Here is an 18065-nt window from a genome sequence, read left to right on the forward strand (position 1 = left end):
GATATAAATTCAGAATGTTTCTAATGTCCTTTCAGAGTTATATAAAATTATCTATAACAAATAAGTAAAAACTAATAAATGATTAAACTACAAAAATTTCGTTGACTAAAAGACACTATCAGAATCATGTTATTTGCTTCGCTCCCCAGAATCACATACTTGGAACGTAAAATATGGGTTCCAACTTAGAAAAATAGAAAGTATATATAAATATAAATAATTAGGAAAAATTAATAAAATGAAACAAATGATTTGTGCAAAGCCACTAATGTACAAAGCGTGTGGAGCGCATTATGAGTAGCAGCCCTACAGGCACGCTCGCACTCTTTTGCTGTCGCTCCGGTGGGTCAAACTGTGTGCCAGTGCTCCCTATTTACTCCCAACTTCGTGTCGTTTCTTTGTTGCCCCTGTCATTTATTTAATCCTAATACTTTATAATATGAGAACATACCTCAATTGTTTTGCTGTCACAAATAGAACCCACTTTTTGAATAGTGGTGTATGACCGTACAAAAAAAATTATTTACATATACTTTAATGAGATATGACAAAAAAAAACTGATATTATAATTTTTTTCAACCATTTAAAATAAGTTTTGTAAGAAAAGTATTTCTATACCAACTTATTAGATTATTAAAGTACTAATTTGTATTACTCTTTAAATAACACTCGTATTGTATTAAACCTTTTTAAGTTTAGTTTAAATACACATGTTTGGTTTTCCATCTATTTAATATGTATATTGAAAAACATGAGATTATGGATGAGTTGACGTTGGTAATTATAGAAATTGGGTTAAATTGACAAAAGCTTATCAAGCCAAATTTCAATCTGATAAATGGAACCCATTTTTGTGTTTCGGTCATATATATATATATATATATATATATATTAGAGATTTCAAAATAGAGAAATATCTTTGGCTACCAAAGAAACAAAATAGTAATCAAAATAGTTTGAATTTTCATGCATATGATATATTATTTTTTTCTTGGTTTTATAAGATCTAGTAATAAGCAACAGAGTAAAATATCATTGTAATGTAAGTACTACATCGGTAGTGGTGGCAAGAAGATAACTGTAGGCTTTGTAGCTAAACCATTAATTAAGAAAAGTTATTGTAACACCAAAACATAGAGAAAAGAAACCTAAAAAGGTCCGAGATCTGTATTAAAGATTTAAAAAAATAAACGAAATTATTATGTACACTTACCTGCATCTCTATGACTATTAATAACAAAATAAATTGTTGAGGGGGAAAAAAGTATCCTCATTCGGAAATAGGAGATGCTTTCCCTTTGCGGAAACTCCACGATAATAATATTCATAACAAAACCAGTCATTGTCTTGCACCACTCCAATCTTTTTAAAAACGTCTTTACTGAATATATTTATTAACCTATTCATTATTTAAGAGAAAAATAATCGTGTGTTGGGTGTGAGTGGTGGACAAACAACTCTGACATTTCATTTAAACAACTCTTGATATTTAAAGAATTGTAGTTGCAGAGAACATCATATTTTATACTATTGTTTTAATTTAATTATTGATATTTCATTTATAAACATCTGGCACTTCTTATTAAAATTCGATTTATTGTGAAGACTCTTTGCTACTTAACGTTCGTCCATTGAATTAGTTTTGCATGGAGTGGTCATTTGAATTTTTGTCAACAATTTGTAATTTGCGGATTGAAACTTTGATGATAATTTAGGCGGTGATGCATTACTATTTATCATGTTCATACATTAATACGAAGCTGGACCCAATTCACCCTGCTTTTTTAAAAAAATGTAGTCGCAGTCTATAGATATATTACTATGTTCATACTTTAATGAATCTGGATCCAATATCGCCGTACTTACAAAAAGATTTGAAATCTAATTGTCGTAACACCTGTTGATTATATGTACATGTTAAGTCATTCTTCCATTTAATTTATGGATTCACTAAATTATATAAAATTTGCATGACTAAAAAACGATTGCTCATACATGTCTCATTAATATCTTAGTTGATCTATTTGTTGGTCTTTGTGGTTCATGTGTTTGGCATTAGGGTGTTTTTAAAAATAGCCGTAGTTTAGACATTTTGCTCACCCTATTAATCGATGTCAACAATCGATTTTGTTGAGGCCATCCACTTGTCTAAAGTAATTAACTTACTTATCGCACGTTCGAGAATAAAGCCTATAATTTGGTAGAAAATATTTTTTAATAAAGTATACTTTCGTTTTGAAATCTTTTGAATAAAAATATGATATTGAGACGAAATATTTTATTATTTATAAAAGACTAAGGATTTCATGTTTTTTTTTTGGGGAGAGATTTTAGCATTTTTCAAATACTTTAGTGGGGTTTATTATTTGCATAAGATATAGTCTTCGAAATACATAAACACAATGTCTTAGAAATATTCAACTATTTTCTTTTGCTATGCAAAACTGTTGCCATCCTGATTTTGTTGAGAGCACCCTAAACCTATCTATTAGGAGTTGTTGTTATGATATGTTATTAAATTACATTTACTTTGTAGTTTAACCCTCAGTTTTATTGTTGTTGTTTTTGTCAACAAGAATAATACTTTTAACTGGATAATTTTTGAACTGAAAACCAATCGTCTAATAATCAAGTCTGTAGTATAACAGGTTTTTAATTAGCCGCCCAAACTATATACAATTTCAAACATAGGACACACAAAGGAAGAGTCGAGCTTCGTCTCAAATTAGATCAACACAGTGAATCCGCAACTGCGGTATATTAATATATAATAATAATAGAAACTCTTAACATTTTCAAGAATTATTGTGTCTGCTATGGCGTGATCACTTAAGCTACCTAACCCATTTATAAATAAATCATGACTGTTTTGTTTGTTTTAAGAAATTGATTAGTGTAATGTAAATTAAATTTAAGTGTGGTCCCGCGATATGGGACTATGTTTGAGTAACAGTTGAGGGTTCAACTAGCTTTCAGTAATGTATGTTAGATTTACGTTTTTTGTATGATCGCCCATCCTAAGTGTTTAGAATGTATTAATATTATAAACTATATTCACACCCACACACACACATATATATATATATAATTATATTAAAACATAGTATATATTATCTCAAATTCTTGTGAAATTAGTATCTCACAAATTTTTTAAGACTGAACTGTACTTTTTTAAAATGATCTTATTGTAAATTGGGAGTATTCTTTTTTTTTTCAGCAAAAATGAGTTATATTGATGATTCAAAGTAATAGTTACATAAATGTTCTCATAGCCGAGAGGGAGGTGTAAAACATCCAGAATAGAAAATACTAGAAGTACAACCAAACTTTGCTAAGTTATGAGCAATATGATTACATGTTCTTAGAGCAAAAGTAAATTGGCAAGATTTAAAGCATGAACACCAGTGTTTTATATCATGAATGATACCACAAATAGCCATGTCAGTAATTTGATCGTTGAGGATTTTAAATAGAGTCTCATTATCTCCTTCAAAAACGACATTGGTCAGTCCTCTAATCCAGGATTGTTGTAGCGCTACCAGTAAAGCTTTAGCTTCCGCTTCAAGAGGTGAAGAAGCATGACTTAGAATCGAGGCTCCCCAACCTTGAGAAGTACCATTATGGTCTTGAAGGATCCAACATCTTTTTGCATGATTTGTGAGATGATCAAAAGCTGCATCATAGTTGCATTTTGTGTAGGGAGGTAAAGGTCTTCGCCATGTTTTCTTCTGCTGTTCTCGTGTTGTAGAATTTATCGAGGAGGGTGCATTGAGGACACGATTCCAATCACGGATATCCGAACGTGCCCGAAGAACAATTTGTCTAGGACTTTCTTGTAATCCCTCAAAAATGAAAGCATTTCTGCTTTTCCAAATGTGCCAAAGTAACCAGAAGGGGTGATTTGCCTCAGCTCTTGGAGTGTCATTGTCATTAAAATACTCAAACAAGGCTTCAATGAAAGATCCAGAGTTTGAATAATTGTTAAGACAAAGATTAGTCGGTAAACTAGATAAAAGCCATATAGATTCAGCAAAAGGGCATAAAAACAGAATGTGTTCAATTGACTCATCCGCCTGAATTCATCTAGGACATATTGGATCGAGGTTCATTCCGCGCGTTCCAAGTTATGTAAGAGTTGGCAATGATTTGGATAGAATTTGCCAAAGAAAATGTTTTAGCTTTGGAAGAATGATTAATTTCCAAATTTTTTTGCTTAAGATGGACTGAGCCATGAGGAATAGGAGGTAGATCAGGTGGTTGATTTGGATTGTGTCTCATTAACCATTATCCCGAGCGAACTGTGTATTCTCCTGTTCTATTGTAGTGCCAGATTATTTTGTCCGGAAGTGTCGACCTCGGCAGATAAGTGTTAATGATCTGATCTTGATCGTCCGCGATAATGTTGTTCCTGATCTTTGTATCATCCCAGTGACGGTAACCACCATATGTGCAGATTAAGTCTCCGATATGTGAAATTGTTTCTGTGCTGGAGTTTGTAACCGGTATGGGCGGATGATCTGCGATTACGTTATCTTGGTTTACAGGAATGCTTAGACCATCACCTACTATATACATGTAGCCTAATTTGATGAGTTTGAATCTTTCTAATATCGATGCCCAACCATATGACTGATTAGCTTTTTGTTTTGCGTCTAGTATGCAATCATCTCGACAATATCTACTTTTAAAAACTCTTGCAAAAGTGAGTTAGGATGTTGTATAAGACGCCAGGCTTGTTTGGCAATTAAAGCGTTGTTGAAATTCTATGCCTCCTTCTTTTTTTGAGTATTGTAAATGTTTCCAAGATATCCAAGAAATACCTCTATCATGGTTGGTTTTTTCCCACCAAAATTTTTGTAGAATACTTTCAATTTTAGAGAGTACTCCCAAGGGAATTTTAAAACAAGACATTGAAAAGACCGGCAGACTTAATAAATTGGGAGTATTCTTATGGTCATAATAAACCTTAATTAGTACCATTATCTGGAATTTTTGATATTGTTAGGATATCATCATGATTAATTTCCTACGTTAATTAATTAAGTTTCGATGTCTGGCTAAACTCCATTATTATGATGACCTTGTTAACTTAAGACACACAATATGATCACTAAACATTCACTACTACTAATCTATTGAATTACTTCCTTGATGTTAAAATTTGTGTTGTGGTTATTAAACCAAGAAGTTAAGCAAGGAATCATCATTGTGTATTAAAATAGCCTTTGGCAGTTCTTTAAGGTTGGTGTAGCAAATAGTACACCCTAAAAACATTATTGCCATTTCTTGTGCAATTTATTTTGTCAACCAAATGATTTTATACCAAAGCCACATTAATCTTCTCATTATACAACCATCATATACATTTTGTTATGGCTAAAATAGATGCACTCGTAAAAATATATTTTGTTCACTCTCGACAAATAGTTTGTGGTAGAATATTATGCCCACTTTTTTTGTTTGCTTCCTAGCATGCTAGTTTAAAACCACATACTCTAATGTGTTTTGTTATGGAAATTATAGACCAAAATTAGAATATTAATACGGTTTTGTTGTCACCAAATCATTTACCTTATAAAAAGAGAAAGCATCTCCATATTCATATATACAATATAGATACAAACAAAACAACTCATGTGCCCAAAAGGTTAAATGTCAACACCAAAGAGAAATCACATAAGTACCCCTTGTCACCGACCTTAAATCTTGTTAGCCAATGAGGGGTGCTCCTGGTTTGTGTGTCTTGTCTGAGTCTGTGATTGGCTCGCTCATCTCTTAAACGTCTTCGGCCTATCATTAGGCAACGTTTAAGCCGCAAAAACCCTCTCCCATTAGTTGAGTCATACATTAATTTCATCGATAAAACAAAATAGATAATAGAAATAAAACCAAATCAACGGTCCTCGGAAGCATAACAATGTATTAAAAAAAATAAAGTGTTCCTTGAGAACGAATGAGATCTGAACATGTGTGGCTAGGCCTATTTAAAGAAGACACATGTCTTTTCCTGATTTATGTGATTGGTCTATGCACAGACTAAGGACGAGTGTTTATTGGTTGATTGGATTAAAAAGGTACGACGAAATAAAATAAAAATAAAAGAATGTTTTTGATATTAACTAATCTCACTTTGTATTTTTTTTTTTGGTCAAAACTAATCTCCCTTAGTAATGAGAACCTTTTTATAAAAAAAATAGTTGAATTATACTAATAGTTCTTGTACTATGTTGATGTGGAAAAATTAACATATACATCAACACTAACATTGTTTTATTTGTGTCGTTATTCAAAATGATTTTGGAAAATACTTTAAACATAGTAAAATTTTTGTTTAAGCAGTTTTTTCTTATTAATTAATTTGGCAGGTAAGGAGAACAAAACTAGCATCAATTCACACACATGTCCAACATAAAATGTCATTTGATAATATCATTTTAGCATAAGTGTTTTTAGTCATAAAATTATTAAAGTGACTAATATTCTTATTTTCAAGAAGTAAACTTGTTTTTTTTAATCTCAGCAATTTTTCTTTCGAAGGGAAAAGTCTAATTGAAAGCCTTTTTATTAAATCAAGCAATTCAGAAAGGATATTACTAGTAGTAATAAAATACATAAATTAATCGTAGATCTTAAAAATAAATAAATAATTTAAAAAAAAAGGGCAAGACCAGAAATTGTTGTCTGGGAAATACACATAGACAATCACAGCTCAACAGCTTTTTAACTCACCTCTCACTCTCAGATCATTCCTGTTTCATTTACATATTTCTCTTTCTCTCTCTCTCTCTCTCTCTCCCTTTTCAGACTTGAGAGTTTGAGAGAAAGAAAGAACAAGTTTGGGTTTTGTTCACTTTTAACACAGCTTCAATCTCTCTGAACCCACCTGAAGTTTTTCTCCATTTCTTCTCTCTTCTGTGTTTTGTTCCTTTTTTTTCATCACTTTTTAAATTCTTCTATTTGGTTTCTTGCCAGTTTCCAAGAGAGCTTCCAAATCCCAGATCCTCTGTTTTCCTTCTTTGGTCATCCTTTCCCCTGTTTTTTCTTACTTTTTTACTTTCTCTCTAGATTCGGATCTGACCACTAAGGATTTAGTTGGTAAAAGAGGTTTTATATCCTTCACACAACAACTCTCAAAGATCGAATCTTTTTCCTTCTTCTTCTTCTTGTCCTTAGAGTCTGGAAAACAAAAACAAAAAAAGCAGCTCGCTTTATATCTCCTCCTTAGATTCTTCAAAGCTTTATATGCTTATCTCTCAGATTCCATTCCATAAAAATGCCATTTTGACAGATCAAAGTCTCTCTCTCTCTCTCTCTCTCTTTTAAGCTCCACCATTTGCTAAGAACATTTCTTTTCTTTTCCTAAATTCGAATCAACAATCGTTGAAAAAACATGAACAGAGGAATCGAAGTTATGTCACCAGCAACATATCTAGAGACATCAAACTGGCTGTTCCAAGAGAACAGAGGAACCAAATGGACAGCTGAAGAAAACAAGAAATTCGAAAACGCTTTAGCCTTCTACGACAAAGATACACCAGACAGATGGGTCAAAGTCGCTGATATGCTCCCCGGGAAAACCGTGGGAGATGTGATCAAACAATACAGAGAGCTCGAAGAAGACGTCAGCGATATTGAAGCAGGTCTTATCCCAATCCCCGGCTACGCTTCTGATTCGTTCACGCTCGATTGGGGTGGCTACGATGGAGCTGCTGCAGCTGGTAACAATGGGTTTAACATGAACGGTTATTACTTCTCTGCTACCGCCGGAGGAAAGAGAGGATCCGCTGCTCGAACGGCGGAGCATGAGAGGAAGAAAGGTGTCCCATGGACAGAAGAAGAACACAGGTAAAAACTCATCTGTGATCTCTACGTTAACGTCAATGCTTTCTTCTCTAGATTTGGACCCCTTTTTTACACTTTATTCTATAAATAATATATACGTACGTCTTTTTCTTGGAAACGTGTTTGTGTATACGTATAACGTATAAAGATACGCTTATAGTATAAATATATATATATTCTATAATATTAAGACATATATATAGTCGTCCACCAAAACAATTGTATCTTTAGTGCGTTTCTATATGACCTACGTATGGGTTTTAGACAGAGAGACAGAACACACGCACATTATTTTGTAGTAGATACATACGTTTTTATATATATTTATATCACAAAAATAATATATATATATATATATTTTTTTTTTTCTTGTATCGAGTTTGTAAATTCATTGGTAAACAAAAGTATATGAAAATTTGCTTCTTGTAGGCTTTTGATGTGTAGAATGATGGTTTAATTGGTGTCTTGGTGCGGTTAATTGATAGGAATGTAAACATTGGTATAACACATGAAGTTTTATTTAGGCTATATATAACATGTAATATTACCGGTGTGACACCATCAAATTTTACGTTGTTGGTATGCATGTTGTTGAGAATGTTAATGTGTTTAAGAGTGGGTTTGGTTTATGAATTATGCAGACAATTTCTGATGGGTCTGAAGAAATATGGAAAAGGAGATTGGAGAAACATAGCTCGCAACTTCGTGACCACACGGACGCCAACGCAAGTCGCGAGTCACGCTCAGAAGTATTTCATAAGGCAAGTCAACGGTGGCAAAGACAAACGCCGATCAAGCATCCACGATATCACCACCGTCAACATTCCTGACTCTCCTGACGCAGCAGCCACCGATAACGTAACCGCAAATGCACCATGCTCGCCGCCATCAGTAGGAGGAAGCCAGCAGGAGGCGTCGGAGTGGGATGGTCAACCGCTTTACGATGAAACAGCGGCTGCGTTTTATAACCAAAACGGGTTTCAGGAAACGCTACTTGGAATGTCCTCGACGCCGTACATGGCAAAACTTCAGGAGCAGAGTTTTCTGAACGCATCGCAATTCGGATCGTACAATGCGTATCTCCAAATGTAGCACAAGGTGAAGATCTCGGAGAAGTTATTTTACTACGAGTTAATAATCATTAATATTTTTTTTTGCTATTTCGCTTTTCTTAATTCGCGTGCATATACAAAAAAAAAATAGCTGCTATTTTTTTTTCGAAGATACTATTTGTTGTTTTGCTTACCCTATTTTTTTCGTGGTTGATTCAACGAGTTTTCAACAAGTTAATTAGGTTTTGTTATTTTCATTACTAAGTGATTATTTGTGTGATTTGGAACTCATATGAGCTCAAATGGTTTATGATAATTTATACTGTGTCATGTAGGCGTTTATTACAATTTTTTGCCCTCACTGGTTGCTTTTTAATTAATGAATCATGATTTTTTTAACAATTTGTTAGATATTTTACCACTTTTTTTTTTAATCTCATTTGTGCCAAATCTACAGTATAAAGGTGCCTATCAAGTCTCAGTGTGAGGTCGAAAAAATTATATGTCAATTAAAGTAAATAAACCAATGCAAAAAGAAAAGATATTGGTTATAAGTGGGGTGTACTAGTTTAGTATGAGTTATCTATTTATGAATATGAAGCTAAAAGTTATATAAAGTGGGTTTTCCACTAATCACAGATATTTTAACTTGTTGTGGTGACAAATCCGTAATCGAAACCTGGCTTTGTGCTGCTGATAATGATGCCTTCTTTCTTAGGAACATCTAAACTTTTTTCTGAAGTAATTAGTACTACAATTTAGTTTTTAATTACTTTATATTTCCCAACTGTTTTATATAGTACTGTCTGAAGTTCGAAGTTGACAAGAGAATGAGAATCTATATAGAGTCTAAAGAAAGACCATAAATAAAAAAGCCACAATGATTGATATGCTTTTGTTCCTCACCAAGTTGCAATTTTTTAAATCTCATCTTGGGATAATTACATTTCCATAGTTATTTTATTACTTTTATATGTAAAAATACTCATATTAAATTACCATACTAATATAATACTATATTTTTCTTTCCAACCGTATATACTAAGAAAGAAAATTACTATTTATTTTAACCTTTACATAGATACTAAAGTAAGATAAACAAATTTAATTAAAATTTAACCCAGGCAAAATTAAAATAGAATAACTGCCATAATAATAAATTAAAATTTTTGTTTTCAGTTACATTTTTTTCTTCTATAAAGCATTTTTTCCAGATTACTGGTGAATTTGTTCTTTAAATTGATGTTTGGTGGGTTCCATTTTGATGCCTTTGGTGAGTAACGAGAAGTATCTCCATATAATTGCAGATTTGACTTTGAAGGAAGACCGTTGATTCCCAATTATTCTTGTAAATCTATTTTGCACTGATTTTTTTCTTTTTCATAATGTTGGATTTGTTTTTTCTTTTCTTTTCCATAAACCAATGTTATCCGTGTTTAAGAAGAAGTCTTTGAAGGTCTTAAAGTTAGTTGATGTCCCATGTAATATGGCTTTACAAAATTAAGTTATGGTAATGATCAAGATGATTTGGAGAAATAAATTGATGGAAGATGATGACTTTTTTATTATTTCATGTTTTCCAAAGCCATAACACAATCACCTCTTCTAGCTCTCATGGGCCTATCAGTACATACATACAAATGAAATCTTAGGCATACAACAAAGTTTACTATACAAAAGCTATCTTTTTTATCTAACGTTTTCTTGTTCTGCACCATCTTTTTTGTAGCACCTTGTGTACCTATAGGTTACAGAGAAATACAACAAGAGATTGAACATGCAAAGCACTGTTAAAACCCAGTAATAATAATCCAACCGGCTCTTGTTTATTGTCTCTTGAAACCATTTGCCTCCGCTTACTCTGCCCACCACACTAACAAGAGCTATATTGCTCATGATCCCGACGCCGCACACCCCCACGTTTAGCAGAACCATGTATTGGCTTAACTCATCAGGCACTGTTTCTTCTAGGTAAAGAGCAAAACTGTTTTCGTAGATTCCTGTAATTGACCCCAGAAGAATGTACTGTGGGAGCAGCCAGAAAACACTCATTGGGATGGTTTCAGACACCAAACCTTGAATGCTAACCACTTTGAGCCTCCTAGACTCAACGTGTGCAGCAATGGAGCAGCAGAATGTCGATAGGATGATCGAGACTGGTATACCATATGGAGTTTTGGTTTGTTTTGCTGATTCGGGGTCAATGCCGTGGCTGCGTTTTGCAGCCTTGACACATAGTTCTCGGGATCCTAGTCTTGCAGCCTCACTAAAGAGTAAGAGGAGTGGGAGAGGGAGATTCCATGATCCGAACGTGGAGTCCATATTGTTTGCTTGTTCAAGGAAGAAAGTGTTACCGAGAGAGAAGACAATCCCAGAAATGAGAGATGTCACGAACAATGGTACCGCGCGTATCACGCTTTTGGTTTGCTCCACTTCTGTCACCCGGCAAAGTTTCCATCTGTTTTTCCTCTGTTGCTCCAAGGGCTCGGTTTGTAGTATCATTGCAGCTCTGTCTAGGCACCTGTATTTGAAGAAAAAATCAATGGTTTACGAGTTGCATACATAGCAACACAAGTTAGGGATCTCACATCGAAAGAAGTGTTGGTCCCTTCACACTTCTGACCGATGTGGGATTTCTAACTACTCTTTAGTGAGGTGAACTTTACCTCAAGCTACTTGTGTGGGGCTTTATATCTAGATCACACTCGGTTTTTTCATAGAGATGGGTTGAGTTGTTCGGGTATGCACACGACATCTTGGAAGCAGAAGCAACAAAGACCCGGAGAACAGTTGTCAAAGGGCTTCTACTTGGTATTTCCCGTTTGTATGAACGTGCACCGGACATAAAAATCAGCATAGCTAATACCTCACAGCCAGCAGGGATGGCGAATCTTACAAACCACGGACTTATCTGAGGCATTGCACTAGCAGCAAGTAACAAGAAGACAAAATTCCCCACATTACCAATGACAAAGCTAACGAGCTTTGCGGGAGATCCCTTGTTCCTACCGTCTTCTAGTTGGTCTTCTGTAAACACTCCCAAAGAGATTGATCGTCCAAATATACCAACGGATATAACTGTTAGCGCTACGTAGAACAGTCCCTTTTGTCCATTGCCAGAAAGTATTGGTGACGCTGATATTGCCAAGAACCCGAAACCCTGAACCATTAGAGAGTGTAAAATTTTCACTTCTAACAAAGAATACAATCATATATACTAGATAGCCTAAGTTTAAAGAGGTGGTCAAGATCTTACGAAACCGAATGCTAAAGTAGAGAGACAGAGCATCCAAAAGTGACCAATAAATGCATCAACAAGAAACTGCATGCCGAGATGACCTATAGCTGATACACCAGCAAAGACATTTACAACTGCAGCTGCGTCCGTGAACTTTAGCTTCATCTCGTTCGTTAAGTATAACATCAACATCCATAGGGTAAACCACGCAACGGTAAAAGCCCATGATAGAACTGACCATACAAGATTATAAAAAAAACATAATAATCAAGAAACCATTAAGAAAACGACCTAGAAATTCCAAGAATTGACTACAAATGATCAATGTGGCATCTTGGTGAAAATGTTGAACAATCAAAACAAGATCAAAAGGCAGAAACCACATCTCCACACTCACCAATGACTCGGAGAAAAGACGCCATTACTTCTCATGTGGAAACCAAAATCAATGGCTAACAACAATGGTCAAAATTGAGCTGGACAAATGAACAGAAGGCTAATGGAGGCATAGACGTGCTTGAATATTCTATTAGACACCGGCTTCAAATATTCTTATCATACTCTGTTCTATTGGGTCACACAACACAACCAACACGGCTGGTTTTATTGATAATGTTAATTTAAACATATGAAGATAAATTAACAATTTTTGTAGGAGACCAGGACTTTAGCCAGTTCATAACAAGCTATATAAGTTAACAACATACATTATATATACTTGACGGCCAAACAAAATTCAATAAAATAAGGGAAAAAGAAAAAAAAACAGATTTTACAATAGTTCGTATTAAAAAAAAAAAAAAAAAAAAAACTTATCTTTAGAGTTTTGAATTAACAGAATCAATGAAGAAGAAGAAGAAGATGATGAAGGTGGTGAATTGGAGAAAATAATCAGATATTTTTCATCATCTTCTTCGATTCACCATCTTCAGCATCTTCATTAATACTTACAATAGTTTCTTGTCGGAACAAGAAAAACAAACTTACACAACGATGGAGGAAGTGAAAAGAGTATGGCCGTAATCAAAAACTCTACCGACGGATAATCTCATGGTCTACGATGGAGGAGAGAAACAGTAAGGATGAAAAGCACAGAGAGAAGCGTCGGTGAAAGTGAAACGAACGGCAATGAGCCCGTACCGCCATTTCTAGGGTTGAAGCCTGAATGATATATATTGCTGATCAAACTAGGTTTACTTAATGGGCCTTCAAGCCTAGTGTAGCCCAAACCCAATATTGAATGCTCATATTTCAAATAATCAAATTACAACAAATTATGGAAAATATTAATGTTGTTGTCAAAAAAAAAAACTTGGCTGATGTAAATTATTAAATCTGACAAATATTTGTCTGCATGAAACAAAATAATTTTGCATTGTTCCATCCTTTTCCTAGAGATTGTGGTTAATTTGTAGACCCTTTTGGCTAGGAAAAGCTGCTGCTAACTCCTTCTTTGCTGCTTGTTTGAACGAGTTGCTACTACATACCATCATAATATATGATCCGAAGTTGTTGCCCATATCAGAAGACAATAAATAGAGAGTTTAAAGATTGGAGAATTGATTGGAACCAATATAATTGGGTTGCAAAAAAAAAAAAAAAAAAAGAAAAAAAAAAGAGAGAATTGGGATTGGGGAAATTAATACTATATTTCACATAAAGGAGAGTCTGTCAATCACAGCCACCGGTTGTTCAAATATTAAAGACGCTGCCTAAGTAGATACCCCATCGTTATGTAATTTAGGCCGTGTCAAAATCATGTCACTTTTAGTAGACCCGACATCGGACATAGATCTTGATTATCTATTCATTGTCCCACTTATAGGGTTAGCTAGCAACTTTAATAGAATATGCTAGTATCTAATTTCTATATGTACTTGCATAACCATACAGATTGATATGGACTAATAATGAACTAATGATCCACCTGACTAGATTGGTCAACTAAATTGATATGTGTTTTCTTGGTAAATTAATGAGATTACTGGTAAAAATATATCAATCAACTAAAATGATACTTAACCAATGGGGAATTATTATACAGACAGCAGAAGTGTCAATCTAGGCTTTTAGGTATTTTTAAAATTACTTTTAGCTTAAAATGCATAGATAACTCGTGAATTAATTGCATTGCTGTACATATTCCTGACATGATCAGGATCGGGTATAGTAGCTACTATATCAATAAATGAAATTAAAATTAAAATGATCTTTAATGGATATAACATATACATGATTTTCCATTCAGACGTCCATTTTAGTGTCAGTGGTTATCCCTTGTGATATATATATTACATTCATACGTACAAAATGTTCATCTCACAAGCGGTCATATATAGGTATAAGAAACTTTTATCCACTAAACATTATAAGAAAAGTAATGTTTACACGTCGTTAATTTTCTAACGAATAAAATTATATACAACCACACATCCATACCGAGTTTTTTTTTTTCGCTTTCTTTTCTTAAACTGTTATTGTACTAAAAGTAAAACGTGAAGAAACATTCATCGAAGCAGAGAAGATATTAAAAGAAACAACAAAAAAACAAACTTATAAATTCTTTGCCCCTTGAAATAATAATAAGTAACCATCCAAATTGAAATGATTCACATCTTTGTATTATTTCTTCGTTTTCTCCTTTCCTCGATCAATAATCACGTCTTCTCCTTCTTCACCGGAACCCTACCGTCGGTACCAGCGAGCATTGCGTACTTATCCTTTCTTGTGAAATTGGTACACTCAAAACCTAAGGTTCCTCCCAAAATCCTTTGTATATAATTTGCCACCTCTATGGGCGATTTGCCTCCTTTACACGTCAGCTCGGCTGGAATCTGTTTGAGGAACGTGATCTCGAACGTCGGCCTCGGGTTCATGAAAGCGAAGTAAGGATCAAGAAGCTTGTAGCCACGTGTGGTTGTACCATGGAACATGCTCTGCTTTGTGTTGATCGCCACGGGAACGATCCGGTCCGTGAGCTCAGCGAAGAGGGCACTAAACCGGAGAAGGAAAGGCTCACGGCATGTGGTTCCCTCGGGACATATCACGAGATCACCTTCCTCTAATAGACGCTTGATGTTAGCTGCGTCTTTCTCACGTTGACGAGTCAACGCAACTGCTTTGATTGGTGAGATCAGCTCAGAGAACTTGCTGATGCTGTAAGTGACGCAGCTGACTTTCCGACCGAGCACCACAGCTGTCACCACCGGGTCGAGGACAGTGCGGTGGTTACAGACCAAGAGGTGACCTGGTTGGCCGGGTTTTGGCGGTGGAGGAGGGTGGCCTTTGACGACTAGCTTGATGCCAGTGAGCTTGTAGTTGTAACGGGCAATGCGTTCGGGTAACGGAATATTCGTGTAGACACGGATGAGAGAGATGACGAAACCTACCGGAAGCCAGAGGAGAGTTAGTAGAGCAACTAACGGCGTTGGTCGTTGGACTAATCTGCCCTCGTGGAATATTATGGGGCTTAAGAGTTTGTTTCTTGGTAACGGTTCGCATTTCGTACGTGGCACCATGTAACCTTCCTGCAGTCAGTAATAGAAAAAAAAAGTACGTAAATTACTATGTTTTAAAGTACAAAAGTGGTTGTAACTTGTAAGTTGTACGTAATTTTTTAGTACCATGCATATATTGTTCATTTTTCTCTAATTATTTAGGAGAGTTGACAGCAAAGTACTCACAAGTCACAAGAGATACGTGTGTACTATCAGACTTATTGATGGTTGGAAAAACATGTATCTAGAATAACCTATGATTATTTTATATACTAGTTTATCAAGAAAACTGATTTGAAGTTTATGAAATATAAGTAGAGCGAAAAATAAATAAAAGTAGAGCGAAAAAGAACCAAAAAAGAGAGATGATCATGGCTTTTACATGATGAAAAAAAACTGGTGGTTGGTGTATGAGGAACCTAAGTTATTACTATTATTTCAGGTTTCCAAATTCACTGAAAACTACCCAAAAAATCTAAGAAAAAAATATTAGCATAAAAAAATCAAAGTAATTAAGAAAGGGTTATTTAGGTTGTTAGGAAAGTAAAATTAAGTAAATGGCTGATGTCTTTTAAAAAAAAAAAATTGGGGTGTTATAGTAAAAGAACATCTAAAGTAAATCATTATGCCTTTTAATAACAAAAGATATTTAGAAAAATAACACCCACTTTTTGGTTTCCTCATTAAAAAAAATGTATATGCTTTTAATAGCAATGGACCTAATTTTATCACCATTTACTGATCCACACCAAAAAGGCATAAATATGATTGGCCCAAAATTATTAGGAATGGTAGTAAACTCCATAGGACAACACAATAATTATTATACCAAAGAAGCTGCAAGAACGGACATATATATATATACACTCATAATAACGTCCTCTATGTTATTTAATGTAAGGTAGATGGTAAGAAGTATAGAAAGCGACAAATAAATTTTAAAAAGAGGTATTGACGGAAATAACCTTGCAGATGGACATGAAGTCGTGGTCCGTCTTGCTATCGCCGAGCCCCAAGTCAGGTAAATCAGACGCAAGGCCACCAAACTCTCTCAACACGGCGTCGCGTTTGTGTTGGCTAACGAGAACACCCGGTTTTCTTGCGAACCCGGTTGCCCGACCCGATTTTGATACCTCTAGCTCTGTTCCAAGAACTTTGTCGACTCCTAGGAACGTCTTGACGAACGGCTCGACCATGATTCGAGGACTCGCCGTTACTATGTACCGCTTCCCGAACGTGTTGAAGATACGCCACGTGTCGGGCCTCACGTCCTCCGCGTAGAACCTCGGAAGGACGGAGCGGACCACTAGCTCAACGTCTCGGATCTTGAGACCCGCGAAGGTGATGAAGAGGAAGACGTTGATGGCAAAAGTCTCGGAGACGGACAAGTACGTAAGGTAAACGAACGGTACGGACGCTAGGAGGATCAACGCTCGGAGCAAGCTTCCTGCTTCAAGGGCCACGAGAAAATAGTAAGGGAAGGCGCTACGAGAGATCAGTAGTGTCCCGTCTAGATCAGCGGCTGCGGTCTGGTTCGACCGGTCCTTAATGTCACACTTTGATATCGGCTCGAAACGGCGACGCTTCTCCTGAGCAGCCCCCATTAGTGAAGAAGCCGGAGGGAGAGGAGAAGAGAGAGAGAGAGAAGGGGGGGGGAGGGAGTTTTGGAAGGTGAGAATGGATATGGATTGGTGAATACTTTTGGGAGTGTTGTTTATATAAAGAGGCAAGAGAGAATGGGCATGATTTTGTTGTTGTGGTGGTTTGATATTAGTATGCCAAAGAGATATATGTGTTTTGATTTTTCAAAGGTAAGAGAGAAAAAAGAACATTAAGCATAATAGATAACAATATCTGTGACTATAACTGTTGTCATGTAAATTAATTAGTAAATCTTCTTAATTCGTCAGGAAGTGATTATGGAGATATATAGTGCCAATAAAGTGGATATCGAAATTTTTTTAATTAGGGAGAATAATTAATTGTAGAAGAAGCTGTTTGAGACGTGTGAAATAGAGAGAAGAGAGAGTTAAAGTTGGTGAAGACCGACACCAATTTATTGATTAACCAAAACTTATTTGAGATTCATCTTATGTTGTTGAGAGCGGCCCACGCGCCGCCGTTTTATAGTTAGAGCAAAATCTCTTTCGGAGAACTGCAAAAACAAAAAAAAACAATGGTTTTTTTTTTGGCATTCTAGTAAGTAGTAACAAATCTTTCAAGTCCCCACTTTTGTAAATTTATCTTCGATCGACCAAAAGATACAAAACAACTTTCAAAGACTCGTATATCAAAATGGTTGAACCTTTGAACTCTAAAACAAATATAAAACAAATAGTATATGTACCAAAACGTACTATATATTTGTCCATAATTAAGGAAAATCATAACCAAGAAATCACCTCCACTGACCGCCTAAGTTCCTAACAACACCA

At 35.1% G+C, this 18065-nt stretch overlaps 3 protein-coding genes across 4 annotated transcripts; 1 reads left to right on the forward strand and 2 right to left on the reverse strand.

Moving 5' to 3' along the window:
* Nucleotides 1-6619: 6619 nt before the first annotated feature.
* Nucleotides 6620-9133, forward strand: LOC104782242 (transcription factor DIVARICATA). The gene is made up of 2 exons (XM_010507118.3): nt 6620-7846; nt 8485-9133. Exons 1-2 carry the CDS (start codon nt 7392-7394, stop codon nt 8933-8935), a joined length of 906 nt encoding a protein of 301 aa, XP_010505420.1. The 5' UTR covers nt 6620-7391; the 3' UTR covers nt 8936-9133.
* Nucleotides 9134-10435: 1302 nt separating this feature from the next.
* LOC104782243 (protein NRT1/ PTR FAMILY 5.5-like) lies at nt 10436-13751 on the reverse strand. 2 transcript variants are annotated; one of them, XM_010507120.2, is made up of 5 exons: nt 13121-13277; nt 12531-12700; nt 12152-12366; nt 11562-12055; nt 10436-11416 (listed from the first exon to the last, which is right to left on the reverse strand). In XM_010507120.2, the coding sequence occupies exons 2-5, from the start codon at nt 12553-12555 to the stop codon at nt 10585-10587; spliced, it is 1566 nt and encodes a 521-aa protein (XP_010505422.1). In that variant the 5' UTR covers nt 12556-12700; nt 13121-13277; the 3' UTR covers nt 10436-10584. The 2 variants fall into 2 exon arrangements, with proteins under 2 accessions (XP_010505422.1, XP_010505421.1); XM_010507119.2 differs by having other exon boundaries at nt 12531-13751.
* Nucleotides 13752-14471: 720 nt separating this feature from the next.
* Nucleotides 14472-17727, reverse strand: LOC104782244 (glycerol-3-phosphate 2-O-acyltransferase 6). The gene is made up of 2 exons (XM_010507121.3): nt 16596-17727; nt 14472-15660 (listed from the first exon to the last, which is right to left on the reverse strand). Exons 1-2 carry the CDS (start codon nt 17232-17234, stop codon nt 14791-14793), a joined length of 1509 nt encoding a protein of 502 aa, XP_010505423.1. The 5' UTR covers nt 17235-17727; the 3' UTR covers nt 14472-14790.
* Between the last annotated feature and the right edge of the window lie 338 nt (nt 17728-18065).

The sequence above is a fragment of the Camelina sativa genome, chromosome 4 (genome assembly GCF_030686135.1).
Source record: "Camelina sativa cultivar CO46 ecotype springtype chromosome 4, ASM3068613v1".
NCBI classification, from domain to species: domain Eukaryota; kingdom Viridiplantae; phylum Streptophyta; class Magnoliopsida; order Brassicales; family Brassicaceae; genus Camelina; species Camelina sativa.

Coding starts and splice junctions, on each gene's coding strand:
- LOC104782242 (XM_010507118.3), top strand. CDS start 7,392: ATGAACAGAGGAATCGAAGTTATGTCACCAGCAACATATCTAGAGACA. Junction 7,847..8,484: donor TGGACAGAAGAAGAACACAG/GTAAAAACTCAT, acceptor TGAATTATGCAG/ACAATTTCTGATGGGTCTGA.
- LOC104782243 (XM_010507119.2), bottom strand. CDS start 12,555: ATGGCGTCTTTTCTCCGAGTCATTG. Junction 12,367..12,530: donor GTCTTTTCTCCGAGTCATTG/GTGAGTGTGGAG, acceptor TTGTATGGTCAG/TTCTATCATGGGCTTTTACC. Junction 12,056..12,151: donor CTACTTTAGCATTCGGTTTC/GTAAGATCTTGA, acceptor CTAATGGTTCAG/GGTTTCGGGTTCTTGGCAAT.
- LOC104782244 (XM_010507121.3), bottom strand. CDS start 17,234: ATGGGGGCTGCTCAGGAGAAGCGTCGCCGTTTCGAGCCGATATCAAAG. Junction 15,661..16,595: donor ACTTCATGTCCATCTGCAAG/GTTATTTCCGTC, acceptor TACTGACTGCAG/GAAGGTTACATGGTGCCACG.